General features: G+C 41.0%; 1 protein-coding gene across 2 annotated transcripts in view; it reads left to right on the top strand.

The window, feature by feature from the left end:
• The first annotated feature begins 3,954 nt into the window (after nt 1–3,954).
• LOC109041154 (Hormone receptor-like in 38) overlaps nt 3,955–25,719 on the top strand; it is a 110,015-nt gene continuing 88,250 nt past the window's right edge. Inside the window, exon 1 of one of the 2 annotated variants that reach the window (XM_072298445.1) lies at nt 3,955–4,610. In XM_072298445.1, coding sequence (XP_072154546.1) covers nt 4,184–4,610 — 427 coding nt within the window. In that variant the 5' untranslated portion in view covers nt 3,955–4,183. Of the gene's footprint in view, nt 4,611–6,608; nt 6,936–25,719 lie in introns of those variants that run through there. The other variant, XM_072298449.1, reaches the window with a different exon arrangement.

Here is a 25,719-nt window from a genome sequence, read left to right as displayed (position 1 = left end):
TAGCTGCACTGAGAGGAACACTCCGAAACTGCACTGAAAATAACACTAAGCCTCGGTTGATATGAGAAATGGAACGCAAAGTAAAATGCGTCTCAGGATTGAGTGAGTTTTCCAGTGACGAATAGCATCCCAAATTATCCCTATCGAACGTCCTAGACCGATCCGGAGATCGATATCTATCGAATTATGAAATGCTGAGTATTTACTCTGCCATGCTAGGGAAAAATGCCGTATGAAAATTCGAGAGTTGCCAAATTTCCCTCGATAAAATGTCTTTTTTTAAGGAAAGGTATAAAAAATTTTCCTTGAGATTTTCAGGAACTTTAGGTAAAATGGCGGACCAAATATTCCGGAAAATTGAAAGAAATATATTTACAAATTTTCCCGAAAATTTGTGATTTACCAAAGGAAATTTGACAACGCCTGAAGGTTCATGCGGCGTTTTTCCTTAGCACGGCAGTATTATAGTTCGTATTTACTCAACACTTTTCATGTACTTATTCGCAAAAGGGACAAGAAGAAAAACTCAAACCAGGTACATAACAACAGAAAAATTGGATCTGCACCGTGGGTGTAGCAACTTATTGAGTGGCTAATGTCAAGTTTCCAAATCGCATGAGTTTCATACGTGCTGTGATACTATACATTAATACGTTATAGCTAAGAGTAGAACTTGCTTTTTCAAATTTCAACCAACTGCAACGCACGAGAGAAAAATAGATCAATTTAAAAGCCAGGTATTCTCAGTTGTGTAAGCTTTCCGCTGGCTAACACGGTTTATTTTTTGACAGAGATCCTAATCATACAATCATCAAAATTTAACAAAATATTTTTTGATACAAATCAAACGATCTAAATAATTGGACCGCGTTAAACAGAAAGGTACTAAGCCACATCAGCTATCGCCAAATTCAATAATTGGGTTATAATTTTAATAAAGACGGTTGGTGCGGATTTTCTTGCAAATTTCTGTGAATTTGATCCATAGTGCGAAGCAAATTCCTTAAAATTTTCAAAGGAATTCGCATTAACGTTCTCTCTTGAAAAATTAAATTGCCCAGTTAAATTTGGCAACAGCTGATGTGGCTTGGGGTCCAAGTATGTGGTTGAAATATTTTTAAACCTCTGACCACTGTGCGAGAAGTTTACGAGGGGAAGCAATCGATCGTTTTTTCCTTGTAGGTTATTTTAGGGGTAGAATTACCCTCAGGAAAAGCATTGGACCATATACTCTCTAGAGCGTTCGGTGATATTAAGTATCATTAATATAAACTTCGAAGGATTCTGCCTTTTTCTATTTCACTCGAGGGGAAGTGTCCCCTCCCGGACTCTCTTCCCCACCCGGTGACTGACGCTGCGCTGTGCTGAACGGTTCAGCCTGAACCTTTCCCCTACGTCTGACCGTTCCCCACTCCTCTGTCAATCGAACCATATGCCACCGCTAAGTATTGTCGCTCGCCCACCCAGGTACCTAGTGGCCAGCGGTCAGTTGATGATAAATCTCGCTCATGCTCCTATGCAGTTACGCATTGATTACGCCAGCTAATTACTTTCTAATAATTAGAATTTCTTCGATAATAGTTTTCTTTATTTATTCGACTGTATTTTTTTCTCTGTTCTACTGTGATTTCCTTGGTTCTCTACTGTGTTTTTCCCAAAACTCTGAGTCAGAAATCTGAAGCACTTCGGTATGCACCGAGTACTTCAGATGTCTGACCTGAAATCTTCGGTATATACCGAACTACTTCAATTGTCTGACCCGAACTTCGGCAGATGGACCTTAACTTTTCGGATGCGTGATCCGAAAACTTCAGAGATCCATATGATCTCAGCTTCGGGTTCCATGCACAAATTTTTTTCTCCGTGTTTCCTTTTAGGGGACGCAACTAAAATTTCAGTAAATTTTTTTCAGAAAAGTAAAGAAAAAAAAAAAATAAAAAAAGTGGCTAACGATGGTTCCTCACCTTCACGTGGTGTTGGCTGTTTTTACTAAGCGGGAACCGTCCATTTTAAGATATAGTCTATTTCTTGCCCTGCCATTATTATTCTACAAGTTAATTGTGGAGTGAGAATTTCATAATGTTTTCTATGAAATCTTCAAAATATAGTGATAAAAAATTTGCAACTACTACAAAATCGGCTCGCGAAGCGAGCCGAATGTCACTCGCGTAGCGAGTGACCGGGGGTCCAGGGGGCGCAGCCCCCGGCTAGGCGTGACGGGCGCGCGAAGCGCGCCCAGAACGGCTAGTAGTCACATACGGTTACGATTTTTCTCTTGAGAGACAGAAAGATTCTCGACCGCGTAAAAAAATCGTAAGGTCCCCCGCGACCACCTCGCTACCTTCCTGCTCTGTGGCTTACAAATGAAAAGCTATCATACGGACAGTCAGATCTTATTTTTTTGGAGGGTTGGAGGGGGAGGGGGCATATATGCAATATTCTAAACGTCTCGTTTGCATTTTAAGGTAAAACCTATTAAAAATGTTCTTACGGGAGGAAATATAATCTGGAAGTTATCAGAATCGTATCTCACTGGTATTTTAATTATTTTACAGTCGTAAAATTACTGCAAGTACCAAAGTAAATTTGGAACCGCCCATGGCAGAGGGGAGCTTAGAGCCAAGAAAAATTACTTTGAGACATTGGCACCTCTGCTCTGCTTAAGCAAGTGTTTTACGAAAATTATGAGAAAAACAAATTCTATCCGTCGAAGCAGCTTGCTGTGATGACAAATTGAAAATTGCAAAAAAAAGGTTTTAAGAATAAGTTGTTTGAAGTTTAAAAAGATTTGGACAATGACATATTCGGGGTTCAAAATTTTCGAAAGTACCGTAAAAATATTTCTTCCCTAGTATCACCGCAAAATTTAAGTAAGCTGTTTGAGCCTCATTTTTTCGGGAATAATTTGGCATGTTTTCCGTGCAAAAAATTAGATTCCAATTTTTTTACCTGACCAGCCGCAAAGTCTCTTTTCCGCAACATTCACCTTTGCACGTTGAGGTTCATTTTTTGTGGAATTACCTTTGGATTGCATTTGAATAGAAGGAACTAAGCTATTTTTTTAGCCACAAAAAACCCGAGTTAAAATTAATTTTTCTTATTAATAAATGTACACTCTCTCCTGTCAGAAAATCAAAATCCACGAGGAAAAATGAAGCTAATTTTGACCTCACATGCTCATGATTACTGTGGGGCACAGGAAAAATTTCGTGCAGCGCAGTGAGAACAGGGAAAACATCTGCCGGTTGCTCCTAAGTACGGATCGGATTGTAAAAATTGTATTCCCTAAATGTGCATAGACTTGACTAAAAAAAAAGTTTGATTTTTCATGAACGGGAAGTTTGAATGGGATTCCATTTTCCAATCAAGGATTCCTTACTTAGCCTAAAAGAACTTGTCTTCGTGGAAAGACTAGCGAAACACACGCTGTTTCTATAATGAGTCAGAAAAAGTGGTTTCTTATCACAAAATGACGTTCAATTGACGAAAAAAACCGCTCTTTTTCACGTTTCAATTCAATTGGAAATTTTAACGTGTTTACAGGACTTGGGAGTGAAAAAAACACACATGATCCTTAATTTGGGTTCTTCTCTAGTGGTGGATCGGGGCTCAAGAGGGATATGCACGTGCTGAGGGTTTTTCAATGGAAGGTTGAGGCAGGTATGTCTTGGCGGGAGGGATGGAGTGGGGATGGGGGAGGGGAGATTGGGAGTGAGCACGAGATGCTCGGCCGAGGGGCGCACGACGGCTCGCGTTCCCACGAAGCCGCGCGCCCCGAACGGGGGAAAGAGGGCGAATCGATAAGGGACCTCACGGCTGACGTAACGGAACGGACGTCACTGTTGCGACGTCACGGGGCGGGCGGGAGCCAATGGCGAGGCTCGCGCTCGGGCGCATCGATCGTCGACGTCACGGCTCTGACGTGGCGGCGGGAAGTTTTATAATGGGAACGGAGCGCGGCGCGGCTCAGTCTGAACCGTAGCGCCGCGCCCGCGAGTAGCTCCGCAGCGCAGTCGGGAGTCGGGATTCGCATCTCATCTCATCGTATTCGCATCGCATTCGGGCAGCGAGGAAACGTGTTGGTTCCTTCGAATGGTGGTGCTGGTGGTGTAACGGTGCCTCTAGTGCGGTGCGGTGTCCGTGTGTGTTGGTGCTGAGTCGGGTTGGTCAGCTGGTCGGCTGCATGATTCTCGCGTGGCGGGGGTGTGTGACTCTGGAGTCTGATCGGGTGTCGCCGGCCCAACTCGAGGAACTGCTGCCTCTCCATCTCCAGTCTGAGTCTGAGCCCGAGTCGCGGTACTTGTCGCCGTCGCCGGACCTCATCTCCGTCGGAACCGATCTCGAGCCGGAGCCGGAGCCGGAGCCGGAGCTTCGGGTGTGCGTCTCCGTGTCGCCCCGCTCCCAGTCGCTCGACTCCCTCGACTCCCAGTTGCTTCGCTTCGACCTCTTGCCCAGCTGTGTCCCGTGTCCCTCCGACGAGGAGCCCCCCTTCGAGTCCGAGTCCCGCCAGGAGTTGTGCGAGCGCGTCCTCAGGGGCTCCGACCCCTCCCTGCATGAGTCCTGCTCGGACCTAACCGTCTCGCAGTTGTCGCCGCAACCGATCCTCCCAGGTGGGTCCCCGATTCAACCCTTCAGCACACCTACCCCAATGTTCAACCCCTCCCCCACGTGTCCTGAACTCCAACAAGTGTCACCCATCCTACAAACCCTACTGTGTCTTTACCCCCTTCCCCTTCACAAGTGTGTAGTGTAATCTTCGAGAATAATGCTTCAATCCCTTCAGTATTTTGAAAATATTATTGCTGTGCATTTAGCTATTATCCTTCACTGTTGTGTCATACTCCTTTCCCTCCTGATTCTCTTCCCAAGAAACGTGTGTGCTTCGTCTCTGTTTCAACCCCTTTGAAAAGGTGCGGTGCATCCATTCAAGGATATTTCATCTTCACAAATGTTATCATCGATCATTTGACTTATTTAATTTATTTTTGACGCTCGATATCATCAATTTAACCAGCTAAATTCATACTCGCAATTAATACATTGACCGGCTTTGACACTGTTCTTTAAATTTTGAAAACCACCCTCATCTTTCGCATCAAGTCTCCTAAATGTCTACGTTTCACAATTAAAATAACGAGGTAGAATCTAAAGTTTTAGATACGCATTCTTTTAATACATATCCTGCGTTTTACAGGCCGAGTTACTTAAAATCGTCTTCCATAAAATCTCCCTTCTTTCTGATCCTTCAATAATTCATATTTACTATGTGATTCTTTAGATTAACTTCTCATTCTTCAATAATAATTATAATTGCTCGATTCTTTGCCCTCGGATTCATGACTTGACGCTAAAGTTTTTCGTTACTTTGAATATTTTATACGTGATAGTGGTAACCCTAAATTCACTCGTGTTGACCCAGCATCTTCGAATATTTGTATTCCCTATGTGCTTATTTTAACCCTCATCCCTCGTCTAACCCCCGCATCCTCTGAATGCTCACACTTCCTTATCAATTTACTCTTGAACTTAATCGCATCCCGCGTTAAACTTCTGCAACCGGCAATTGTAACATTTAACAATTGGCCTCTTATACTCTCCCTTACTTTTACTAACCTCTCCTTTGCTTGTATCTACAGCATTTAGTTTTATGCCAGTATGAAAGCAGAGTGTCTTGTTGTACCCCATCCCCACAAATGTCTATACTCGTAGCCGTGTGCCTTGTGTAAACATTGATGACCTTACGATAAGTCTATTTTTCAGCTAATATAAGTGTGCACTAGCCTTCCAATCAAAATTAATTGAATCCACGTGGCATGAAACTTTTAGCATGCAATTTTAGCTATCCGCTTAGCACTAAAATTTTCGCTGGCAACACCACTCTTCAAAAGATACACCGGCATCCGAGAGAAATATTTTCAGTTTTCCAAGTCAAATCATAAACATTCCAGTCAATTAACTCTCGTATCAAAGACATTCTTAATTTACACGTGCGAATATATTTAGAGATAAGAAAGGAGGAGAAAATCCAAAAAGCCTTTTATGGGCGCTTACTTTCACCCGTAAAATACTACTCCTGTAATATGTCTGCCTGCTTAATATGTGTTGAAACTCTTTTCTCTAGGCTTTTGAAATTCATGGATGCCCTCGAATTCTAAACGAAAAATTCCTACTCAAGCTTTTAAGTATATGCTTAAGTTGCTTTATGTGCGGCCACCAACTTCCTTCTCCACTACACTCAACAATCCCTCAATGTTCCTTCACGCCTGATACCTGACTTCCCTGAATATCAAACGCATGGATGCGCCGAGTGAGTCTGGATATTGTGTCATTCATTTTTACTAATTACATAGACTTCATCACACCATTTTTTTTTTTTTAAATTTTATGAAAATTTATCTTGCCCAATCATTATCTGATTAGGGATTTATTATCATATATTTTTTTTTTAACTTTATCTTTTATGGTAATCGCGAAAATGAAATGTTCTTACGTGCAAATTTACGTAGAATTTTACTCATTTTAATGTGTATTTTGAAGGTTGCGAGGACATTGGATTGCAACGATTGGATCAGAGGGTCAGTGTGAAGTTGGCGCGATTTTAACTATCACATAAAAGTTGGTTCCGCGGATTTGTAAAATTTCGCGATTGATTCGAGAACAGTGCCTATGGATGTTTGAAGTGCGAATAATGCGCAACGCTCATGCAATCACGTACTGACAGACATTTTTTTTAGTTTGTGCGTGGCGTTGGATTCTCTGAAAACTAGAAGCGAGTGCGGCGTAGAAAAGTGTCTGAAGCGTCGTCCTAGCTAGTTCCGGAAAAATGTGAGCCGGGTCAGGAATGATAAACACCATTAGTGGCTTGAAAAGTGACGCCAACAACAACAACAGCAGGGAACCCCTAAATCTCTACCAAACGCCAATAAAATGTTGCAGTAAGTCACAAGTTTCAGTCAAACGTTAACTAACAAAAGGTGCTGGGCTCCTGACTAACCTTGAATCTTGGTGGCGGTTTTTCCCTTTGTAGTCCACGTGTGGTTTAAATGTGTTTTGCTGCTGGCAAAAAAAGCCGAGTTCCATTGCTTGCTTTCGATCAATCCCCCGATGGTTTGCCTCGGAAAAAATCACATAGCTTCGCTATATTAGAGTTTGGGAAGTGATTACAAAAAACTAGTACATGTTTGGCTCATGACGTACAATACGCAAAAAATTAATCTCGGCTTCAAGTGGCGGGTTTTTTTCATTTATTATTTTTTTGAAAAAAAGTATAGTCCATTAAAATAGGGTACTTTCTTTACACGTGTACAGGTTTATCGGAATGAATTTTGCAACGGCGCACACCATAAAACATGTTTTCTCATATTATCCTTTTACTTTAGTATAATTATTATTAAGTATCTCACAGGTGTCAGTATATAGTTCGTTTACACACGGTGTGTTACACTGACACGAATGTTTGTTGCTTCATGTTCATGTTCATGTGCAAAAATTCTTACCGCTTCCGCAATTGAACTTTTTGACATAGCATAGCTCCGTGTTATTGTGCACGAAAATAAATTGTAGGTAATGAATTTATACAGCAAACACAGAGACATCGAATAAGTAATTTACTCCAAAATAATAGTGTATATAATAGTGATTGGTGAAACATTTAAATTTTGCGTGGTGCTTGTGTATGAAAGGATACATTTGAGCTTGATATTTTTCATATTTTAAAAGACGCCGAGGCTCAAATGTCTTATGGGTACATAAATTTCACTTTTTAAAAAAATCCCGGTGTTTGCTCATCCTAGGGCAATGAGCAATCCATTGTTACCGTATAACAATATATTTAAAATCGTATAAAGTAAAAAATTATGGAACGATGCTCAGTATTAGCATTCTCAAGTTTAATCTTAAAGAGGCCCTAAAACGAATTACCAATGGTTTAGATGAATCTCAAACGAATTGTTGAACAGATTGAAAAATCAAGAAATAATTTTCGGGAATGACGTCACGAAGTGCTCGTGCTTACAATTAGACATTCGTGAAGAAAAAATGTTTTTTTAGTCTAGGCCACGGATCAGCAGTAAAATTTTGAATGCAATACGAATTTATTATTCCGGAGGTATGCAGTTCTCCCCCTCCCTTCTATGTTATTTTTTATTGGCAAATTAATAATTTTTTCCCATCTTTTTAGTGCTTTATTGTAGTGCTTTGGCAGGAAAACAAATTCATTCTAATCGTTTTCTAATAAATAATAGAGGAATAGTACGTTTTTCAATTGATTATGTAAAAGGTTGATTTAAAACTAATTTTTCTAAGTTTATAATTGAGCATTTCATTACATTGGTGCTTAAAAAGAACGATCATTTGAGGATATTGAGTATCTCTTAAATTATATGGATTTCATTTTTTATTTGCACAGGAATATTTAAAATTTTGCGTAGATTTTTTTTGCGTAGAAATTTTTTTGGTAGGCAACAAAATCAATAAATAAACACAAACATTTCTGATCCATTCCCGATTTTTTTGTTTTCTTTTTTAATAATTATTATTAATTTTATATAATTGTCTTGTCATGCTAAATTTGCGCAACATACTCTTGAAGCAACGAATTATGTCTAAGTATTTCAATTATTCAAATGAAAAATAATTCGATCTTCCTGGTTGGAGGGATCTTGAGGAACATTTTAAAATTGTGGAAAATTTCACGGGAATTTCTAGGCCCAGGTCAATAATCCAAGACACATAAAATAAATAAAAAAGTATTTGCAAGATATATATTATGACAAATCATTAAATTTTTGTCCATAATATTCTTTTCCTACAATGTCTGGTAAAACAGTTCGTCAGTTCAGTTAAAATGGTCTGCCACGTTCCTCCATGTAATGAGTTTCTACTCTGCAGACCTTGCCACTTTTTATTCGTGGAAAGTATTATTAAAAGTATGCATTATTTTCACCGGTACAAATGAACCTTAGTTAACCATAGTCTCACGCATGACTTAATTACGCATGAGTTTTTTGTAAACTCCCACTTACAGTTCTGACGGGAGATCCCCAATTTTTAACGATAATCCATTCTGATCTATTTTTAGGTTTTTTTCCTTAACAAAAAACTTGAATTGGGCAAAAATTATGCCGTTAAAACGCGCGGCAAATATTCTCAGAGAAGCATCCGTAACGCTTAATCATTTAGGAGGACAATTTTTGATGGGCTAAGGATCAATGTGCTGCATAACTATATTATAAAGGTATTTAGGATGTGAAGGAAAATTTACAAGACTGTAGGAAAAATACGTATCCGTCCAAAATTTGCGCTTTCGATGAAACAAATTTCAGACTGAAACCAACCCCTCTTTTAACTGCTGCAAACCACGTTCCGTTCCCTTTCATTTTTTATTTTTTTTTTTATGTTTTTATTTTGGAGTGCACAAAGATTTCTCTAAATTGAGTCCGTCTCAACATTCCCTGATTTTATCAAAATGGAAATTCTCAGGTTGACAAAAAAAGTGTGTTTTTTACAAACCTCGGTTTTCATATTTTTTCCTTTTAGTAGGAGATCACGTTCGTGTGTGTGATCACCTCTTTGAAACCATTTATCGGACTTTTACACGCAGATGGCTTTTCGATTTTTTATAGAGTTGCTAGAATGATTTCTCAGAAGATTTTTCTGAAATTCTATTTTAAGAGTCGTTCGTGACGATCTAATTTTTCCCTATGGAAGGAGAGTGACTGTGGCTTATCATACTACATTTGATCAGCTATCAGCTGCTGACGACAAACATTTTTTTTTAAATTTAAGAACAAAATTGAGAATAGAGTAAGTGCGTATAAATTTATACATTCAGCACGGATGAACGACGGGCTCCTTGAAATTTCCCATTACATAATTTACATTATTTTATGGTTTAAGCAATTAAAATATTTACAAGCTCTATCTGAAACATTATTTTTAAATATTTTCGTGACTCCAGTGTTTGGAAAGTTTGTGATCCGCTTCTTTTGATTTAACTGCTGAAACAATGGGCACACCAAACTTCAATAAAAATCCTCCTCTGGATTATGAAATTTTCTTCTTTTTAAAATTAGAATCAGTTTTTTCCTCTCATTTTCAATTTTCGTACGGATAACTTTTCATTTCATTCGAATGCGTTCGTTCACAATGCATGCAGTATTTCTGATGAGGAATCAAAAATCGTGTACATAAATACTGTCGGTGCATAGAAGTGGAAACTGGAATTATATTTTGTGGTTCACAACTTCAAAATAAACACTTATTAAATAGAATTTTAATGTGGAAAAAAGGAAAACCACGACACTTCGTAATTATCTTTTACTCATCGAAAAATGTTATTTCGTAAAGAAGGACGCAATAAGCAAGTACTTTGAGTGGCCCTATGTTTGACATTAAATTTTTATCAGCAACACTTAATTTGAGGTGTGCGTGAGCGCCCAATTGAGCCGCAACAACATATTTCTTATAAGTTTCACAGTTCAAACTTTCACAAACTTCTTGTCACATTTATGAAAAACTAGGGGGAAGGCCCCCTGATTGCTTGGTGGTCCACCCTCTCGAAGCGCTTCGCAATTCAGGCGTTATGCGTTACTCGTTATTTCTATGAATTTTCATTATAGAGTATGATCATAAAAATATTTTAAAGCGGTTAAAAAACAAAAACAAAAACAAAACAAAATAAAAAAAAAATGAAAATGAAAATGCATAGGGCACATTGTAGGATTTCCGTAATATTTCACGTCATAATAAACGTATTTTTGTATCATTGAAAAATACTTACAAATACCAATGGAAATTGTTGCATCTACAGAAGCACCAAATTTCCAATTATTTTGGATGGTTTTCACAAGATATTTTTACTAGATCAAGCATCATTTGAAATTTACGCGGCACTAACTGGAAATCTTCTTTTCAATAAACTTTACAATCGCCCAGATCCTTGGTCGCATAATCGGTTCCACCCGATACGCCAACAAACAGCTCCGCTAATTTCCTCCCCCTCGATGCCAAAACATTCATGAAACCGGGAAAAAGTTGGCAGTCACAATAATTTCATACGAGGCAGAAAAGAAGCAGGTAATAAAAAGTTTCACCGTCTTTGTTCCAATCCGAACCTATGGGAGTCAGCATCTCGAGGGATCGATCCTCTCTTGATACTGCCCCATATCTCTTGTGAGCAAATATCGAAATTCGATGGATCGGGGGCAGTCTCTGGTGAGAGCGTCATAAAACCGAAGATGAGCACGAAATGGAATCTGCGGCATCTTCCGCATTGGGTTGAGATCGTTGTTGAACGCGAGGATGCCAAATCGATAGGAATTTTCGTGCCCGATCAAACGTAAAAATCCGGTTGTGCACCCGAAATGCCGACGATGCGGACCAAATACAGGCACCAAGAGTCGCGCTAAACGAGGATTATGCCAACATTTAGACATAAAGGCTCGTTAGGTTGACCCGACGAATATAGTTATTCGCTTTATTTATCTAAATGTATTTATTTATTGCGCTCATACGTAACCATAGTGAAACTAAGAAAAACGCATACGTCAATTGCCGTGTTTCAAAATTATTACTCTAATTTTATTGTTTCTTCAGAGAATATTTCTGCGTGGAATTTTCAGACACCAACAGGTGTAGGAAGAAAAGTCTTGGGAAGAATTTTGCAAATTAAAAATGATCGGTTACCTGAGCATTCAAATGCAGTGGGACAAGAAGTTCACAACGTTGCAAATGAATAGATGTCTTTCTGCTTCCCTGATGCATAAATAAGCAAACAAACTTACCTCGCAGCGCTTACACTCATTTAGAGCTTCCATCTCAAAAACCCCTCAGTTGAGTTGATCCAATAAAGATCATGGAAATTTTAAAATATGGCATCGGAGCCCGCAAATCTTGAAAGAAATCCCTCACCTATCTCAAAGTTTTAGAAAAATGCCTTCAATGTTAAAAGATAAATCGCGGGATACAGTGTAAAGTCTATTAAAAACTACGCAAGCATGCGACAATTCCAACGCGAGGGAGCTGTTTATGCCTAACCGCCTGAATGAAGGGGAGCCGCTCTAGGAAACAGGGCATCATCATAGCAACGATACCGGCAGAACCAGCTCCTTAATTTTTGCACTCTCTGTTCCGCAGAGAGCGTCAATTTCCAACGGAATTTCTTGATTTCGCTTCAGCTTAACTGACCGAGGTGATTGACTCATTAGTTTGAAGTTTGGTTCAATACTTAGTGACGTATATTTTCGTTGAGCGTGTTTTCCTGAAAGAAGTTACCGATTGAGAGGACATTATCGCCTCAATGCTGTTACCGTTACTTCGTTGTACTGTCAAAAGGGGGACGGTTTAAATTTGAATTAGACCATAATGCTTCCTCTATGTATTATTTATTACTTCGAAATCAAAAGCCTTTTAAAACGAGAAAGAATCTGTAGTTATTAACCGGCGGCATACGGTTGCTCACATTGCCCAGTTGTTGATGTAAGTTGCAATAGCGTTTTGAGAGGGATCCGTCTATGACTTGCCCGATTGAGGTTTATTATTGATTTTTTCTAGGGGTGGTTATTATGAAACAATCCGTTCCAACAAAACACTTCGTGAGCTAGTATTTGAATTGCTAATGACAGATTTTTGGCTCGCCACGGAAACGTGTGCTGAAGTGGCTACAATTTGTAAGGGCTGCTCAATACTGTCATTCGGAGATGGCAACATTTTCATCCGTAATTTTCTCTACTAGAGGCCATGATGTACTCTCAATGTTGTCTATGCCAATTTTACAACGCTAGCTAAAGAAAACTAGGAGTCTGGCTCACCCTTAGAAACTGCGACGGGTGAACCCAAGAAAGTCGTGTGAAATTAATTCACCCGGAGAAATGTTGGTCCTTCACCTTTTAAAATGCTTATGATGTCGGATCAGGTTTCATCACGGGGCGATGAGTCCTGATATCGCATATCGAAAAATCGATTTATTTTCTTCATTTCGATTGTGATGAATTTGGGCCACGGAACCTAGTTCCGAACAGGAAATATAAACACTGCGCGGACTTGGCTACACGTAGACTCTCAGAAACCATACATTTCGTAATGAATTTGGATGGAAGAGGGTTGTCGCCAACTTGTTATGGTTATCACCTGTGACACTTGCTGCCATGTCAAAGTAAAGGCTATTTTGAATTTTTTTTAATGTAATGCAAAATTAATTTAAAATTCGCGTGAAAAGCCTACGCGTGTGATTTGGAAAAAGATCACAGCGCTACGTAAACAATACCATATTTCCGATCACTTAAGTCATCTTCTTGCAACGTCCAGTAGCGTGGAACCCCCCCCCCCCCCCCCATTCGTCTCGTTACTTGTACATTTTTTTTTTTTTTGGAGGGCAGACATAAAATACTATCAGGGGCGTACACGAAATAATGTAAATTTACCGTCACGGACCCCCCCCCCCCTAAAGAATTCCTAGCTACGCCACTGGCAGCGTCCACTTTTTTTTGGACTCAATCAGAACCTCGGAGCCTGCGATGACTTACTTAATCAAAAATTGGTCCTGTACAGTCGATACTTTTCCCTCGGAGGTACTCCACTAATAACACAGGGAACAAGTAACCCTCAAATCAATTTATAGGGTGCAAAAGCAGGGGTTAAGAATGGCTGATTAAATAAGGCACGAGGAACGTGAAGACGGGGGAGAGACAAGGTATTTTTAAGAGGTAAAGAGTTCGCGGCGGTAGCCTCGAGAGGGTGCGGAAGTCCCACGACGGAGACCTGATTTTTTATTCAAAGGAAAAGACGAGAGTAAAAGAAAGGGCCACGGCGGGGATCTGCGTGAAAACACACCGCGCGGCGGGAGCCAGGAGCGGGAAGTTATCACGCCGGCATGGGGACCGGAAGGGGGGAACGGGGGCACCTGGCCAAAATCGGGGAGGCGGGTGGACGGGGAGGAGACACGAGATTCACTCGCTGCAGAATTTCTGCGCGGTTGGCGGGTCGTCGACGGGCGCGGCGCGGAGCCGGCGGAAAAGCGCGGGAAAGCGGGGCGAGGTGGCGCGAGCGCCGCTATTTCAGGCGCGCTGTGACGTCGCGGCGCTGACGTCAAGCGGCTATGACGTGGTTGGCGCGCGGATCGATCGGCGGGGTGACGTCACGCCTACCCTCATTCGCGACACGGATCTCGTCGCGCCAAGGTCGCTACCCCTCACCCCCGCCCGCCCGGAGCCCCGCAGCCCCGCTCACGAATCAACCCCGTCAGCTCTACGGCTTCGTCCGCGCGGACCGATTCGCCGCTCGTACAGGGTGATCCACCCTTCGATTTTTTTCCAGTTAAGGGTTGATTTCCCATCTCCTCCTTCATTAGGAATCCACAGCAACCTTATATACGTTGAAATTTTCCCTTTTGAGCCTCCAGTCAATGAACTTTACTGTTAAATGCTTGAATAATGCTGCAACTCCTTCTCGTTTTAGCACACATGTATTTCGCACCCTCAAAATTGCTTTTGCTCTCCTATTGAGATAAAAAAAGAGAGAATAGGGCACCTGTTGCCCTTTTAATGCCTATCTGGATTGCCTACAAAAATATTCAGGGCTATATTCATAGTCTTCTCCAGAGCAGCAGTTGTGTATCCTTTGCTAGTAGCAATTTGCAGTTCCACGGCTGCGTCTTCAGATACACTGCGTTCGGCTGTACACTGTGTATACGTTTAGTATCGACCCGTTTTGAAGTAGAATATGCCCATCACCGATTTCTGACCCTGATATTCGACCTCTTCCCCGCATATTGGGGTAGGTTTCGCTCGGGACTAATCAATGGAAGATTAATGCGTTTTGGTGGGGTCTTCCACATTAGACGCAAATATAGTGATAAGAGAGAGAGAGAGACACAATAGCCCGAATGCAGACAACAATAAAAACACACTAAAATACAAAAAACAAATGGGTATACAAGGCTAGAGGAGACATAAAACAACCAGAACGTTTCGGGCCAATTACATGCCCATTCTCAACTGGAACAGAAGCTAAAAAATGTAAAAATTAAAACGAGAAAATGAGCATGCAAGTGACCGGAGTTTGCACTATTTCCTACCTCGGTCAGTTGCATGCTCATTTTCTCGTTTTAATTTTTACATTTTTTAGCTTCTGTTTCAGTTGAGAATGGGCATGTAATTGACCCGAAACGTCCTGGTTGTATTACGCATCCTCTAGCCTTGTATACCCATTTGATTTTTGTATTTTTGACGCAAATATATTTAGCACCATTTTAATCCTAAATAAACGAAGTCGGGTGTGAATAAGACCCCCCCCGGTTTCCCAAAACAAATTCGTGGATCCCCCCTCTTTCGCGACAACTTCCGCGTGTTGGTCGTCACGTCAGTGGAGTTTTTCGTGGCACGCCCCTCCTCCCGCCGTGTCAAAACGTCGTCGCATCGCGTCACACTCCCAGCGCGTCATTCGATGCTGTTATCACGTTTTTGTACACCTCCTCCTCCCTCGCACCGCCTTTTCTCGAGCTCGTGCCAACCCCCCTCCCCCGCCCCTCGTCAACGGAGCGAAGTGTGACAGACGCCCATTCATTCACTTTCGTCGCTCGGAAATAATCGCGGGGGGAAAAACTTGAACCGGAAAATGGGGGTCAAATGCCAAAAATGGAACCTCAGGTGTACGAGCGTGCCCTTGGGTATTTGACGCAGGACCAGTTACGTTACGATCATGACGGGATAAATTCCGATTACATAGGGAAACTGATACTTATCGCTGGAAATCTGAGTATTGGATCCTCCCCTCCTCTCTCGTTCTATAATTTTGTTCTTTTCTGTTTGAGCTCCATCCCCGAGCGTAAAAATATCTCAGTTGCCCAGTTTTCCGAGGAACACGGAAAAAAATAGGATGGTCGTCACAAGCGGCGCCTGGTTAAAAATGCGCCAACAATACCGTGCCGCGCAGTGGTTGTGCGGTAGTCATGCGGTACCCGGTATAGTTAAGACAACTACCGTGGTAGTTGTGTGCCACAGTTAGTTGTGTACTCTACCGCGGTAGTTATCGTAACTACCGCACGGTAGCTGGCATATTTTTTACCAGCCGCTGGTTGTGACGACTTTTCTCTTTTTCCGGTGCACGGTAGGGCTAAGAAAATTTGTTAAAACCCTGACAACTCAACTTCTCTCAAGAAGCTGGTGTGAAGAATTATATGCAGAATCACGATTGAAATTTTTCAATTTTCAGTTTAAAATTATTGCAATGATTGCTATTTCCCTTTTTAGGCATATTTGTTCGTAGAATTTGGAGTTAAAATTATGGTTTTTGTATTTTGAAAAAAGGAGAGCAAAAAATATATAAATAAGAAAATCTACGTTGAATGTTGGGAAGCTGACAAGATAACAAGCCAGCCTTGCAGTCCGCTTCTAAAGTCTGTAAAGCTCAATCTGTTTCTCTGATTTTTACCTACCTCACTTTATGGGCTCTGATTACCTATTCTTGTTCAAAACTGTGAATTATTTTGAAGAATTGAAGTGATGAATGACATACAATACCTCAAGTCAGAATATTTATAGTTGTTAGTAGAGGCGGACAGTTAGTGCATACAACTCTTAAAAATGCTGTTAATTTTTGTTTAAGCGTAAGAGGGATGCAGAATTTAATGCTATTTTAAATCAAATTTAAAGGAAAAATGTCTTTAATATGCGATCCATTATATCAACTTTCCCTTCCATTCTGCGTTATTAACCACCAGAAAACCAATAAAAACCTAGCACCTCAAGACCAAACTTTAATATAATTGATCGTTGAGCGGTCATAGCAATCAAATCACCCAAAAAGTTATGAAAAAGCGTTGAGAACTGTGCATGCATTTTCACAAGTATCTGCATATGAGAACTTACCTCTGTCTGAAACAAATTATTTTCAAAATTAATATAATTTACCTAGAAGGATTTCAACATGTAAACTTTCTTCAAGGTTGCGGTCCATAAGCAGGAGCGATAACATCTCTATTTTGGTACATTGTTCACGCAAATTTCACCGCGGTCAATCCTGAGAAGTTGAAAGTTTATCCCTTACAGCATGAGGTTCCCTGGCGCTATCCTCTCTCGAACTGCCGCCGGCTTCAAGAACGGCAGCGCCAAGCTCTTGCTGTCATGCGCGCAGTGGTGCATATAGTACCGTCGAAACGCGGAAGAGAGCGGCACATCTATGTGTCTTTAAGCCCCAAGTATAAAGCGTATTTTGAGCTACCGAATGTTGCGGAATCCGAAACTTATTAAAAATGCGGCTCTCTTGAACGCGATGTATTTATTCAATTAAAACGAAGGAATGAAAAAAGTGGTCAGAAAAACTCCATTATATTATAATTTCTAGTAGTTTTCCTCTAAAATTTGTTTTGGGACCGCGAACTTTGGACAGCTTAGCTCCAGTCTGATTTGACATTTTTGAGCGTATTTTGTCGAAAAAACACTCGTCTTTAATCTGATATCAATAACTCACTTTTGAGTTTCTACTCAAAATTTCCTTCAAGAATCTACGCGACACGCATTTTGAGTGGGAGATTCTTGCAGTTGGAAATGTAATATTTGTGTAATGTCTGCATTTAACTCCATTAAAATAATCGATTTTACATTATACAGCCTATCTCGATATGTATCGATTGTTTCGCACACTTTTAAACTTACATGAATCACCCACTCCTGAGAATCGCCACTGGTGAGTGCAGAGCACTGCCGTACTGCCGTGCTAAGGAAAAACGCCGTATGAGCATCCTAATGTTGCCAAATTTAATCTTTGAAAGAACTCATTCTTGAGGAAAGATATTAATATTTTTCAATGAAATTTTCAGACAATTCAGAGCAAACTATGAAAAAAATTCTCTGAAAAATTGGAAAGGAAATACTTAAAAATTTGCCTGGACATTTATGCTCTGTCGAAAAAAGTTTGGCAACGCCTGAAGACTCTTACAGCGTTTTTCCTTAGCACGGCAGAGCACGTCGTGCCATCAAAGCATTTTAGAGCAAGTAGCGTCGCGTTGGATTAATAAATCATAAAGTTTATGTCGATTGCGCATGGGTACCGAACAAACGGAGAGAGAGATATCAGCAGCCTTTGCTCTCATGCCAACTGAAGGAGTTGTCTCTCGGAGCCAACATGTCCAATTCTAGATAAACCTCGAGCTACATAAGGAGACTAGAGTTTTGTCGTTCATATGAAAATGCACATGCTCCTTTTTAGAAAAATACTTGTTCGACTAGGATGTTTATCCAAGTGCGTGTGGAGATACTATTCTATTGCATTGTAAACGGGCCCACATTTGTCCAACTCGTATTGCGCTGCTGAATTTATGCTCTTGATCGGTCATTTTCTCCAGTTTCTAACGCGCTAGCCCCATCTACCCTTCTTTCTGCTATCGGCCGTTCCGTACACACGGGACAAAAAGAATGTTAGTGGCTATCGGATTCGTAGTCTTATATGATCTTCAGGGAGTCTAGTAAGCAGTACTAGATTCCTGATTGTTCCTGAAATGCGGCTAGTTAACGTAACCGGAGAACATTAATTAGTACTGATGAAGAATCTAGTAGTATATGACTATTAGTTTTCCGGGAGATCTTGTATAATTTTATAACCAGAAATCTGGAAATCATAAAAATTTTTTTTTATCCGAGTAGCTATGTCTTCTGCAACTTTCGGCCTCTCTCGCGCATCCCTTGGGAAAATTTTGCTCGGATTTGCAGAATCAAATAAAAACACCGCGAGTATTCGTAGTTTTTTAACTATGGATGGAATCCACTTCGAATTCTCAACTTTGAAAATATTTCTCGAGTTTCAAACTTCATTTCAGAGAAAGAGGGTGGCATTATCACAAACCCAGCATACTTTTTCATGGAAATTATCGGCCAAATTGAAAATCTGACTTTCAGGATCCACAGGAATTCGATTCTCATCCAGGATACTAAAGTTTTTCCGCCCTTTTTGCCGGATTCAACGGATATAATCTATATTTTCACTCTTCTATGGAATCCGTTTGAAAATCCCTAAAATTTTACACGTGATCGATCAATCTAATGAAAAATCCCTAACTCTCGTAGGAATTCAATTCTCATCCGGGATACCAAACCTGTTCCGCTCTATTTGCCAGGTTGAACGGATGAAACCTGGATTTACGCTCATCGATGGGATCCATAGAAAACCCACATATTTCCCTGCAATCCGGCACCGTCGTAGCTTTGGATGAGCTCGCGACGCGTAATTTATGGGCGCGGGTCCCATCGGAACATCCCGACACCACTTACACGCTACTTACCTGCGGTAGCCGCCGCCGCGCCGCGGTACAGGCTACTGCAGCCCCCCCCCCCCCCCCCCCCAACGGTCGGAAAAATTAATTCGTTACTACTTAGCGGTAATCAGGTGAGCTTTCTTGTAAGCCGCTGTTTGCATCCTAGGACCCGCTTGTCGCCGGTGCTTCTCTATCCAGGGATGTCAGATTTCCTTGGGAAAATCGTTTGTCTTTAAGGGTATCTACCGAGGGTTTTTAGCAAATGTTGCTAAATCAGCGTAACTTGCGCCACAACTTGTACCGGAAAATGTAAAATACTGAGATAGCCCCTGGAACATTGAAAAAGTGACCGGTTGTCCTACAATGCTGGCTTGGCTCACATCCCTCGCTGCTAGCTATCGTATAGTTAATTTTTCATTCTGAATGGGACTGAAAAATCAACTGCCAGGCCAGTGAAGGGGCAGCTAGGAAAATGAAATAGGGATTATCAGACACAATTTTGACATCTTAGATGCTTCTGCAGCATAGTTTTTTTTTGTCTTTTTTCTTGTGCGTGTTTTCTACACTCGCTTTTCTCGTTAGAGGCAACTTATCGCCTTAAAATTGTCTTAAGAGTATGAAGAATACACTCAAAAATTTCCAGGCGGAATGTCGCTTTATTCTCTTGTGCGAAAATCATTCCTTGAGAGTAAATTAGGCAGCAATCATGCTGATTCTCGTGTGTGCCATAAATTATCCTCATACATAAATCCATTTTTTTGTATGGATACTTAATTCTGTGGAACGTCTCAAAATTGCCTCGAGAGTTTATACTTATTTGTGAATGAACTATACCTATACTCCATTTTGCAAAAAATTGGCTCGGTTTATACCATGGATAAAAGATACATTCAGCAAGTCAGTCTTGAATTGTTGTGATTAATTTACACCCTTTTACAAAAAATAAACATCGGCCGATGAATATGGAGACAAGATATCAAGCCATGTAAATGACCATGGGCATGGTAGACACTACCATTACAGCAATTGTACGGGCATCGGAGACATTTCCTACAGTCAATAGCTAGAAAAGATCGATAATCTGCTTAAATATTTGAAACACTAATATTGTCGAGAAATTTTCAAGTATCAAAATTCAAAAGTCCAGAATATCATAACAATAAAGCCTATAATTGGAGGAATTATTGGCAATTTAAAGTTTTGCAGTTTTATCTAAAAAATAATATAGCCACTATCTCTATTAAATTTTGATTAATTAAAAAAATGTTCTCGGTTGACGCCATAAGTAGCCTGGCACACGGTTCGATTCGATCTATCTATCCATTTTCCATGTATGATTTGCAACAAGATGACATTATGGTTGCAAAGCGTCTCGAATTTAGAGCAGTGGGTGCCACAATTTTATTGGCTCTGTTTGACTCGGTTAAATTGGTAGCCTCCTCTTCCTGGAAACCACTTTCGATTGCTGTCCCCTCCTCCTGGCCCGCCCATTGTCCGTTAAATTATTTAGGAACCGAACAGGTTGCCTGATTATTTATTCATAAAAAGGAAAAGGACTCGCGCTCAAGGATTATCACGAGCCCGAATCTGTTCAATTAAGTGCTAAGTTGTTTCGTTCCGACAGTTGGGAACGTTTTTTCCTTGTCGGATAAGTGTTGGTTCCAATATGGCTTGCTTATTGCCACCACAATCCAATAAATCGCTCCGCGCTCGAAAATGGAACCGCTAAAGGAGTTACTTACCCATCAGTGGCGTGGCGTGAATTGCAATGTATCGATTGTTCTGCCAGTTAAACCTATGGTAAAGAATCGATTATCAAGGTGTTCACTGCGAACACTCTGTTTATCGATTCTTTTCCATAGGTTTAAATGGCATAAAAATCGGTATATCGCAAAGCACGCCACGCCACAGTTTCCCATCTTTTCGAAGGGAAGTCGTTTTTGCTTTACTTCGGCAACTCGAGCCATTACATCTCGGGATCGAACCAAGGGCTGCAATGCTGTGATAAGGAAGAACGCCGTATGAGCCTTCAGACATATACGGTGTTACTCCTTGGCAAGGCAGTGCGTGACCCTTAATTTCTAACGTTAGAAATCTTGGAATGAAATCCGGAGTGCAGTTGATTCAGAAGCCTAATTTGCGCCCAGAAAACTCGATTGATATGAGTAAGTGAGTGAGGTTCACGCCATGAAAAAGAGTTGATTCTGCTCGTACATAGTTATAGAATGCACTCCTTTTTTATAAAAACGAGTGAGTGGAGACTTTTGGGGGCAAAATATGCTCCAGAGTCAACTACACTCCGGGTTTCACCTCGAAGTAAAAACATAATTATACAAATTACTACCCTTTATTGATCAACGTATGTATGAAGACACCGTGCTAAGTCGCGAGTCCTAAAGCTTTACGGTCATATGGACGTATTTATGCTAAAAGGAACTATGTGCATAGGGTTTGCGTGTAACATAGTTCCTTTTAGCATAATTACGTCCAGATCATCCTCGACGGCTTTTGTACCTTGTTGATTCCCGTTATGTGCCTTTCGTTTTGAGTCACTCCTTTTGGGAGAACGAGGAAAAAAGCGACAGAGCGCTTAATTGTCCTAACACCTTATCGCGAATTCCAAAATGCCTCAAAGAGACAATCGAATCTTCTCTCGTTCTGAAATTATAGTGCTGGAATGATTCCTCACGTCCCCTGTTCCCCTGTTTGTAATACGAGAGGTTGCAGGAAATTCTCAACGCTAACATAGCAACTACGCCATATCTATCGTGCACTTAGAAAAAGTTCTGTCGTATGAACTAGTGTACGGTGATCTTTACCAGCCATATTATTTGCTCATGAAACTGCGCCGTTGGTCCTCGTAATCAAACTTTCTAAGTAATTTTAATGCAGACACAATGTGGCATCATGAATCTAACTGTAAAAATAGTGTGACTTTATCGAGCGGTGCGGCAAAAATCAGAAAACGTGCTATAGTTCTTATGACCGAACTTTTCTCAAAGGTAGTAACCATCCTTGATGTATACCATTACCAATGGGCACGTCTCTCTCTATCTCTATCTCTATCTCTATCTCTATCTCTATCTCTACATCGACTATCTCTATCTCTATATCAACTATCTCTATCTCTACATCGACTATCTCTATCTTTATATTGACTATCTATATCTCTATATCGACTATCTTTATCTCTATATCGACTATCTCTATCTCTATATCGACTAACTCTATCTCTATATCGACTAACTCTATCTCTATATCGACTATCTCTATCCCTATATCGACTAATTTCTTATAAGGAGGGAAAGTGATGTGATACCCATCGCAAATTCTAGGTACGTCTGATCGACCAATCCAGGTATAGGTATTACGCATTTTTTGATCAATCCAATGATTATGTATGTTTCTGTTATGGTTTTTTACCAGAAAAAATTCAAGGTATGAATTGAGGAATAATTATTGAAGAATAATGTTGCATCCTCGTCATCAAACAAATGTACTTGAAAGGCTGAATATAAAAGAGTTTTGCGAGGATATTGTAAGAATCGCTTTTAAAATTGGCAACGTGGTCATGTGACTGGATCGGCTCTTTTGAGTATGTCTCTGGTGTTTGATATATTGAGCCAGTCTCAATTTATTCATTTATCGATTCATTTATTTATCTGCGAAGATACGCCGACTGGCTTTCACTCCTGATTTGCGCGTGATGCGAGCGCAACGGCGAGTAGCATGCAGAAGCGCGCTCTGCGAGCGCTCTGGTCGCGCTTAGAGGTGGCTCTTGATGTTGAGGGGCTATTCCGGAATTTTTTACCGATTACTTACTGAAATTTATACTGCTGTGCTAAAGAAGAACGCCGTTATGAGCCATCAGACGCTGCCAAATTTCATTCGATTAAGACCGAAATTGCAGAGAAAATTGTGAATATTTTTTTCCAAAAATTTCAGACAATTTCGTACGCAATTTGATCTAAAATATCTGAAAATTTTAAAGAAAAGTGTGCATGAATGTCGTCAAAAATACATGTTTTATTCGGGGCAATTTGGCAACTCTCATACGGCGTTTTTCCTTAGCACGGCAGTATAGATCTATTTCTGGATTTTTATGTCACCCTGGGTTACCGCTGGTCAATTCTGAAACTTAACACAAGGCGCACACTTCACGAATGGACATGTCACCCTGGGTTTCCGCTGGTCAATTCTGAAACTTGGTACATGGCGCACACTTCTCGAACGGACCAATATTTCGACGTTTCCATGCAGCACGAAGGAACATAACTCCATTTAAAGGTTGCCAAATCGACTCAAACAATTCGATATTTTACGAGAACGTACCTGTTCACTTTTTATCCAAGATTTTGCTGATTATTGCATGATATCTGATAAAAAATCAGTGGAATCCTCAGTTAGAAACGCCCAAGATTCTACAGTCACAATTGCGCATTTTGGGAGAGGAAATTTGGCAACATTGAAATGCAGATACGCTCTTTCGCGGGGAACATGCAATTTGTGTCATCATAGTCTACACCCGTTTGAATCCTGGAGACCTGCCACCTATTCTGCCCCTGCGAGCGGCAAAGAGCAATCGCATGTCACTCGAATCGTAACCTCTTGATACCTGAGTGCAATACCGGTGGACGAGTTATTCGACCTGAATGTTCGCACCATAACTCATCTCAGTTTTCCCGCGGCGTCGGCCCGAAGTGCCCGGAGGAGGCTCGGAGGCTCTGGAACCAGATCGTCTGCGACAGAGAGGGCTCGAAGGTCCCCGGGTGAAGGTTGGTCTCACAATCGCGGTAATTGAATTATCAATCGAAGCGTGATTATTGACGCATTAATTTGGTTAATGGTTCTCTTCGTTAGCGCTCGTAATGCCAAGCGAAATGAGTTCGCAATGACACCGCGCCCGGGGCCCCCGCGGGCCTCGCTGCACTGCCCTGCTTTGCTAAAACGACGTAACTCTAATGGGAACTCAGCGTAGATGCGCGGTTTTTTTCTTAGACGGCGGAGCGGTGCAGTCTGCCCCTGCATCGGGATCGACGCACAGTGGACCAAGTAAATGGGAGAAGTCGGACAACAATTCAAAACTTTGAAGGCTCATAACTCCTTTGAAGCAAAACTTTGAGATTTTAAAGTGGTTCCATCGGTTTTCTCGTGAAATTTTCATCAAGAGGCACCCGTTTAAATTTAAAATGTGACGAAATGAACATCAAAATTTACAGTTTTAGTCAAATATATCATGTCCGACCTCTCTAATTGACTCGATCCACTGTGCGATGTGCCTGCTCCTATGTTGCGAAATCCATCAAATGGCTCGCATTCCGACAACGGGCGAAATTACCACACTAGAGAAGGTGTGAATGTAAGCTTTATGACGTGTGATTTCGTACCAAAATTTCACTTAGGAAACGGTTCGACGAACGAGAACTATTATAATTAGCTCAAATACCGGGATATTGAAGTTTTTAGTTGCATCTGTTCAAAATTCTCGCCTATAAAAAACCCATACTCTACCTTGGTTAAATCGCACACTAAACTTGATTTTTTTTGGCAAACACAAGGATATTTTTTCTTGACATTTCCAAAGATGTTTTTTGCGCTTCAGTTTCGAGTCTTTACATATTTAAAGTAAGAATGTTCACGCAAATACACTTCATGAAATTTTCCAATCCCTGACCGTGCGTATTTTGTTCTCAAGACCTCTAGAGACCATTTCCCGTTGAGAACTCAAAATCGCCAAGTCTGACGTTTTTCTCTGAATTCGGCTCTCATGGACAATTTGCTCCCAGAAGTTCAGGTCTCTTTTCACAGAGCCTGTCACATATGGCGTTTTTTCAAAACAACACTGCTGTGCTAAAGAAGGGACGATGTATGAACATTAGAATTTAGTCAAATTTCTTTCAAAAAAAGATCTATTTTTGAGAAAAGTTAGGAATAATTTTCCTCGAAATTTTCGGATACTTTACATTGAATACCGCACGAAATTCTTCAGGAAACTGGATGAAAAAATATTCACAATTTTCCCAGGAAATTCGGGGTTTATCGACGAAAATATGGCAACGCTTGGAGGCCCATACGTAGTTTTTCCTCGGCGCAGCAGCCCTGAACCCCGAGCTCTGTCACCTCGAACCTCGGACCCCGAAGACTTGCGGGCACATCAACGGTGCTTATTGCACCTCGCCTCCGCCGCACACCGGGCATCGTGCACGTCATCAATTATACTCAACGGTGGACAACGGTGCAGTGTTGGTCAACGATTTCCATCAATCATCCACGTTGTTTTTCCACTGCACCAGTTTTGCGGACGGCGCGGCCGCTAAACGCAACAGACCCATCGCTCGACCCTCTCTGGCCCCGATTTAGACTAATTAAACGTCTCCTGCTAAAAAACAACACTCTATGAACTTTCAGACATTGCCAAACGTCGCTTTATACACTGGAAAAAAAAACACATTGGATCTAGAGTTCAGACTCTT

This window comes from Bemisia tabaci, chromosome 1 (genome assembly GCF_918797505.1).
Source record: "Bemisia tabaci chromosome 1, PGI_BMITA_v3".
Taxonomy (NCBI): domain Eukaryota; kingdom Metazoa; phylum Arthropoda; class Insecta; order Hemiptera; family Aleyrodidae; genus Bemisia; species Bemisia tabaci.
Note: the sequence above shows the minus strand (reverse complement) of the source record. Positions and strands in the feature narration are given on the sequence as shown.